This window comes from Coregonus lavaretus, assembly GCF_964263955.1.
Source record: "Coregonus lavaretus genome assembly, chromosome: 37".
Classification (NCBI taxonomy): domain Eukaryota; kingdom Metazoa; phylum Chordata; class Actinopteri; order Salmoniformes; family Salmonidae; genus Coregonus; species Coregonus lavaretus.
Genome location: NC_140024.1, coordinates 32,149,294 through 32,156,607, shown reverse-complemented (window position 1 = coordinate 32,156,607; position 7,314 = coordinate 32,149,294). Strand labels below are relative to the sequence as shown.

Sequence of the window (7,314 nt, the reverse complement as noted above, 5' to 3'; positions counted from 1 at the left end):
TTTATTGAATTATTAACAACTGTACATTATGTTCAGTGCTGACACAGTTTTGCTACATACTTTGGCGTGAATTGGAGACACATTTCACACCTCGTTATGACTGAAGGAAAGGCAGGTATTGGGACGCAGTGGAGAATTTGAGTGTTCACCCCAACAGCCTTGTACTGAACGGTAAAGGTAGAAATTCCCCTTAGACACAGATCAGCTTACCCTCAGCAATTCCTAAACGTAACCATTTGGGGCCAAAACAGATCAGTGTCTAGGGGAAACTTCATCCTACTCGGTACTGAACATTATGTAGATGCTGGTCACAATGCTAACTTCTGTTTTACATTTTGAAAGACCCCAATAGCCAACCCTGAATACACCCTAGCACTTAACAGGCACTGTATATCGTTTGAGTGGAATCCAATAGTTTGGTTGACTTCCATTCAAGTCCGGTTAGTCCAAGAAGATGTTGTACTGATAATGAGGATTGGAGGATCAAATCAATGGGACTCCATAGAAGCATGTTCTCCTTAATAACCCACCATCTAGATGACCCTGTGGGTTGTTCTACATCGGCAAGATTCAGGTACAGACTCAACGTTCAGATCATGTCAGGCTAGCCAAAGCACGGTTTGTCACCCCGTATTAGTAATAATCCAGTAGAATTGAAGTCCATCGTTAGAATAAACATCAACCAGACCCCCCGATTTCCCTCCCCCCTTCCCACCAATAATCCAAGACGTAAAAGAGAAGAGTCAAAAGGGCACAGAGAAAGTAGTACAGTTAGTTTCTTTAATATCGTTTTAATTTACATTGTTCTCCTCCTCTCGCTGATCCCCCAGTCTCCTCTGATAGGCCGTGTCCAAGCGGGGGTCCTGTGGTATTCCACGGCTGTCCGTGGCTCTGCCTGAGCCGGCAGGCTCCACTTTCCAGACATTTTCGTAGCTCAAAAAAAAAAGGGCACCATCACAAAACTGACATTTTAATCTCCACAAAACATTCTGGTTGACCATTTAGTTTTTCAGCCTCTTTGTTACTAGAGACCTTTCCATTTGATTTCCAAAAAGGTCAGCCTGGATTGAAGAATGCGCTTCAACCCCCCCCAAAACAAAAATAAATCCTTAAAAAATAAAGTTTTCTACTTTCTGTTCTCCCTTGAATATCAAGCAGAAGGGAGAGGCCAAAAGCAAAAACGTCACAAGTACACCAGGACATGAAAATAGATATATATATTTATAATATATATAAAATGTCTTTATTACTCCATTATGTACAATTTTCACAAGACGTCCAGGGAGCAACTGTTGGAAAGACGAAGCGCTGCTTCATCCAGTTACATTACAGAAACATTAATCGCGTTAAAAAAGAAACCCTCCAAAAAAAACAAGCCCAGGAACAGATTTGGAAGAAAAAAAACAGCAAGACAATTTACATCTTCAGTGCCCAATAGGGTTAAAGTCTGCACCAAAGTGTTGGTTAGATATGCAAGCCGATAGCCAATAATAGCCTGGTCAACTGCCAATCGCAGTTCATAGTGCCTTCTGAGCACCAAACCGGGAGTGGTATCGGCCGACATTGTCTGTAGTCCAATCCCTGGTGGTCTTTGAGGTTAGGGGGTGTGATGAGTGAAGTAAGAGGGGGAGGGGCTAGCAGCTCCCCTTGTCAGGCCAGTAGTTCCCCTTGTCAGGCCAGTAGTTCAAACTGTGGTGTTTCTAGTAGATCACCTCGTACACGGTGGCCTTCTTGTCTCCGGAGCCTGTCACAATGTACTTGTCGTCTGCAGAGATGTCGCAGCTCAGGACGGAAGAGGACTCCTTTGACTGTTGTGGTAAAAGGGGAAAGAAAAACGTGTTAGCGATCCCATTCAGATCTAGTCATTTGTTTGCCTGAACTAACCCTGTAGCAAAAGTGACCATCTGGCTTGGTTGGTCTGAAAGAGAATTCTCTGAACAATTTTGGTTGCTTATGATTTACAGATTAGATTTGACAGGTGGTAGCTCGGGTTTCCACTCTGTTGGCCATTGTACAGGATAGTGAGCATCTATGCATGTGTGAGAGTGTGTATATGTGTGTGTGTGTGTGTGTGTTGTTGATTGGCATACCTGGAATATGCTGGCGCCGTATGGAGTCCTCCAGGCATTCAGGAGGTTGTCCTTCCCCGTGCTCACAAACCATTTACCTTTAAAAAACACAAGGCATGAGAGAAATATGAGCACACAGAGACCAGGTTGTCCTCACCAAGCAGGACAGGGCTGCACAAGACTCTCCAAAGCACGGAATTGGAAGTCCACATCGTTTCAGATTTAGCAGCTAACCCAATACAACTGATGTGGGGCAGTTGACATTACCTGTTGGTACAGTAGCAGTACCAACTAAATTGAACCTGGTTCAATTCCTTGAGAAAAAAGGTTTCTACACTTGAACTACATAAATACAGGTTATCAATTACTTATTGTAAAAAAAAAAAAATATACAAAAAACTCCCTGGACATGTTCCTTACCACAGTAGGCGAACTTGAGAGAGAGCACGCAGCTCTCGTGCAGGTGGAGCTGGTACTTGTCAGGCTTGGTGTGGTGAAGGACCTCCACGTTGCTGCTCTCCATGCCCACCGCCAGCCACTCCCCTGTGGGGCAGTAGCCCAGAGAGAAGATCTGGGAGGAGACGGGAGGTGGGGGTGAATGAGGGCAAAATAGAATGTGTGTGTTGGTATGAGTGTGTGGTATCAGTGAGTGTGTGTGTGTGTGTTGGAACATATATAATATATATATCTGCGTACCTGGGAGGTGAAGTCATGCTGCTGGAGCTGCCGGCCCTCCCTCAGGTCCCATGAGCGAACGGTGTTGTCCAGACCGCCGGTCCACAGCTTGGTCCCATCATGTGAGATGTCAATACAGCTGGCTCCGTCCGTGTGGCCCTGGAACTGCCTACAACACCCAACAAACACAGTGGAATTAGCCAAGTGATTCCACTGACGCTCTGGACATTTCAATGTAATCCCACTTCAATTATTACTGCTGCCCCTTTAAGATCATATAGGTAGTAGCACGTCCCTCCCAGCCTCCAACCAGTCATCTACTCTGTGGATGGATCGATCACTCACCTGACCAGGGTCTGGTTGTGCAGGTCCCAGACGGCGATGTTCCCGTCACTGCAGCAGGAGAAGCAGACCTTGGCGTCGGGGGAGATGGCCAGTGCGTAGCAGGCGGGGGCCGAGGAGGTGAGCTCCGCCTTGATACGTGGCGTCGGAGAGGCCAGGTCCCAGATGGTCAGCGTGCTGGCCTCACCACCCACAATCAGGGTGCGGCCGTCAGGGAGGAGCTTACAGGAGCGGATGTAGTTGTCCCTGTTCTGGAGACAGAGAGAGAGGGAGCGGGTTAAGATTTGGGCTTCAGCCAGTTATCGTGATAATAGCAGGTATCGTGATAATAGCAGGAATCGTGATAATAGCAGGTATCGTGATAAATTAGTGTGTATTGTTAGATATTACTATACTGTTGGCGCTAGGAACACAAGCATTTCACTACAACCGGAATAACACCTGCTAAATATGTGTATGTGACCAATAAAATTTGATTTGATTTAAAAGCAGGTATGGCGACTAACCCCATTCGATACATTGAACGGATGTGGGTGGAGCAGTATCTACATAGGGGTGCAGGTTGTGAACACTCACAAAAGCTCTGACGAAGGCCTTGAGGCCGATACGTAAAGATTAATAAAGAGCAGTGACACTAGCTAGCAAGAGCAGTGACACTAGCTAGCAAGAGCAGTGACACTAGCTAGCAAGAGCAGTGACACTAGCTAGCAAGAGCAGTGACACTAGCTAGCAAGAGCAGTGACACTAGCTAGCAAGAGCAGTGACACTAGCTAGCAAGAGCAGTGTGAGGGTTTCTCATCTTATTCAACTGTTACCATGCACCTGCAACAAAGATAGCTCAGATGTGTGAGTGCCTTTTGAATTTTGAAGCAGGTATGGCGGTAAAAGCAGGTATGGCGGTAAAAGCAGATATGGCGGTAAAAGCATCACAGAGTGAGTGTTTGATTGTGGCTTCCCTCGGCTGTGGAGCGAGACTCATTTTCAGCTTTAACAAGGGCAGAAGAGTGCTAGCTGGACTGGGTGCATGAGGCGGGTGATGTGAATGAGAGATCAATAGAGGGCCGGGGCTCTCAGACGAATTAAACAGCTTGCTGATGGCTATATAAGACCTTGTCACAAAGCCAGCACTCTCCCTCTCCCTCTTCTCTCTGCTCCTACCCCGTCTCCAAAGTGGCGAGGAGAGGGTTGACAGTATCAAACTGATGAATGGGGAGGCTGGGAGAATGACTAATTGGGTGGGTAATGGCGAACCGGGGCAGGACAATCAGAAGATCATTACTTTTGGTATTTTTCCAAAACGTCACACACCAGGCCAACGAACAAGACGCTGTGCCTTGAATTATTACATTCACAAGAGCAGATGGAGGGAGAGAGTGGACGTGGGGTGAAGGGGGCTGGTTCAGAGAGTGGACGTGGGGTGAAGGGGGCTGGTTCAGAGAGTGGACGTGGGGTGAAGGGGGCTGGTTCAGAGAGTGGACGTGGGGTGAAGGGGGCTGGTTCAGAGAGTGGACGTGGGGGGAAGGGGGCTGGTTCAGAGAGTGGACGTGGGGTGAAGGGGGCTGGTTCAGAGAGTGGACGTGGGGTGAAGGGGGCTGGTTCAGAGAGTGGACGTGGGGTGAAGGGGGCTGGTTGAGAGAGTGGACGTGGGGTGAAGGGGGCTGGTTCAGAGAGTGGACGTGGGGTGAAGGGGGCTGGTTCAGAGAGTGGAGGTGGGGTGAAGGGGGCTGGTTCAGAGAGTGGAGGTGGGGTGAAGGGGGCTGGTTCAGAGAGTGGACGTGGGGTGAAGGGGGCTGGTTCAGAGAGTGGACGTGGGGTGAAGGGGGCTGGTTCAGAGAGTGGACGTGGGGTGAAGGGGGCTGGTTCAGAGAGTGGACGTGGGGTGAAGGGGGCTGGTTCAGAGAGTGGACGTGGGGTGAAGGGGGCTGGTTCAGAGAGTGGAGGTGGGGTGAAGGGGGCTGGTTCAGAGAGTGGAGGTGGGGTGAAGGGGGCTGGTTCAGAGAGTGGACGTGGGGTGAAGGGGGCTGGTTCAGAGAGTGGACGTGGGGTGAAGGGGGCTGGTTCAGAGAGTGGACGTGGGGTGAAGGGGGCTGGTTCAGAGAGTGGACGTGGGGTGAAGGGGGCTGGTTCAGAGAGTGGACGTGGGGTGAAGGGGGCTGGTTCAGAGAGTGGACGTGGGGTGAAGGGGGCTGGTTCAGAGAGTGGACGTGGGGTGAAGGGGGCTGGTTCAGAGAGTGGACGTGGGGTGAAGGGGGCTGGTTCAGAGAGTGGATGTGGGGTAATGGGGGCTATCCTGTTAGCTAGCTTGTCCAGCTTGGCTATCCTGTTAGCTAGCTTGTCCAGCTTGGCTATCCTGTTAGCTAGCTTGTCCAGCTTGGCTATCCTGTTAGCTAGCTTGTCCAGCTTGGCTATCCTGTTAGCTAGCTTGTCCAGCTTGGCTATCCTGTTAGCTAGCTTGTCCAGCTTGGCTATCCTGTTAGCTAGCTTGTCCAGCTTGGCTATCCTGTTAGCTAGCTTGTCCAGCTTGGCTATCCTGTTAGCTAGCGTACAGCCCAGCCAACCTAAATTATTGCCTTTGTCCCACGTTGCCTGTTGTTATGCCTTATGCAAATATAATAATGATATGTTCATTCAGCAGATGGCTTTTATCCAAAGTGATGGTCTTACAGTTTAAACACATATCTATGTTTCCTAAAACAAAATGGCTCCTTACCAGGCAGTCCAGTTGGGACACAGGGCTCTTACTGCCTGGCTGGCTGATGTCCCAGATCTTGACGCAGCCCTTGCCACCAGTGTAGACGTGGCGCGTGGGGTTGCTGATGGTGACAGCGCACACCACCTCGCCGTGGCTCAGCGTGTTGATCTGGCGGGCGTGTCGTGGGATGCCCGGGCCTATCAGCGCATCCGGGGGAAAGGGCACCGGCTGCATCTGGCCGTCGGCGCTCACATGAAAGGAGTAGGCACTGTCGAAGGGGAGAAAAGGCAGTTGTTGTTTTGAGCCAAAATGAAACCTGGAACCAAAATGGTGGACTTGACCTGTGACTTTAGTGCAATTAAAGTATAGCTAATGCAGTGTGTTGGGAAACCAACCCTTTGCACATGACAAACATGCTTGGTGAAAACTCAATCATATTGGTTTTATAAAATTAAAATAACACCGTCAGCAGGTTAGCATTGGAATGATACATGCCAAATAATTATATTGCACATTTGTGGAAATGCTAAATCTCATCATAACTTCTCAATTAAAAACATGCCTGGTCCTGCTAATTAGTCTTATCCAAAAGATACATCATACCCATCCAGTCGCTCGTGATAAATAGTTTTAACAGTTTAAACAAACTGGGTTTGGAGACTTACGGTTTTCCTCCAGAGATGGATGTGAGGCTGGCTGGCAGGCCTGGTCTCATGTGGGAGTGAGGGTCAAACCCCGCCTGGGAAACCACCACGGACAGACAGTTAGCATGTTAACACATTAGCCTAAAAAACAGTGCAAAGCTAATCCATGTTGCCAACTAAGCTAGGCTAATTGTTAAAACAGGAAACTTAGCATCGCTGCTTCTATAGCATCCAATAAGGCAGAGAAGGTCCGGTCACACAAATGTCCTAGGTGGCAAAGGTCCAGATGGACATTATCATTTATCGTCGTAGTGACAAACTCCCACCTCACAACCCATGCGACCCAAAACGGTTCACACCCCTCTTGTTGGCGGAGAGATAATTTTGCAGTTTTAAAGCACATTTCCCACAATTCTACACATTTTGCATGGGGCAGACTTTTGTTGCTGTTTTAAAGCAAATTTCCTGCAATTCTACCCATTTCACCAGGTCTTGTGGGTTTATAAACTGGGTGGTTCGAGCCCTGAATGATGATTGGCTGACAGCCGTGGTATATCAGACCGTATACCACAGGTATGACAAAACATGAATTTTTACTGCTCTAACTACATTGGTAACCAGTTTATAATAGCAATAAGGCACCTCAGGGTTTGTGGTATATGGCCAATATACCATGGCTAAGGGCTGTATCCAGGCCCTTAGCCGTGGTATATTGGCCATATACCACACTACTGAACTAGGTCGAAGCCCGACCTAGTTCAGTAGTAGTAGTGGAGACCCGCGGTCCGTATTGAGCCCGTTCTGGCTCCGGATCGCGGTCCGCCAGTTGAGTATGGGGGTCATAAGGGGTATTTTGACCATCATTTCATCCAGCGGTGTGGATTCTACATTC

At 48.7% G+C, this 7,314-nt stretch overlaps 1 protein-coding gene across 1 annotated transcript; it reads right to left on the bottom strand.

Moving 5' to 3' along the window:
- Positions 1–766: 766 nt before the first annotated feature.
- On the bottom strand, positions 767–6,873 carry LOC311111801 (transducin-like enhancer protein 3-A). Its single transcript, XM_084154650.1, has 7 exons — positions 6,444–6,873; positions 5,797–6,046; positions 3,090–3,337; positions 2,766–2,913; positions 2,490–2,640; positions 2,091–2,167; positions 767–1,808 (listed from the first exon to the last, which is right to left on the bottom strand). Exons 1-7 carry the CDS (start codon positions 6,491–6,493, stop codon positions 1,701–1,703), a joined length of 1,032 nt encoding a protein of 343 aa, XP_084010776.1. The 5' UTR covers positions 6,494–6,873; the 3' UTR covers positions 767–1,700.
- Between the last annotated feature and the right edge of the window lie 441 nt (positions 6,874–7,314).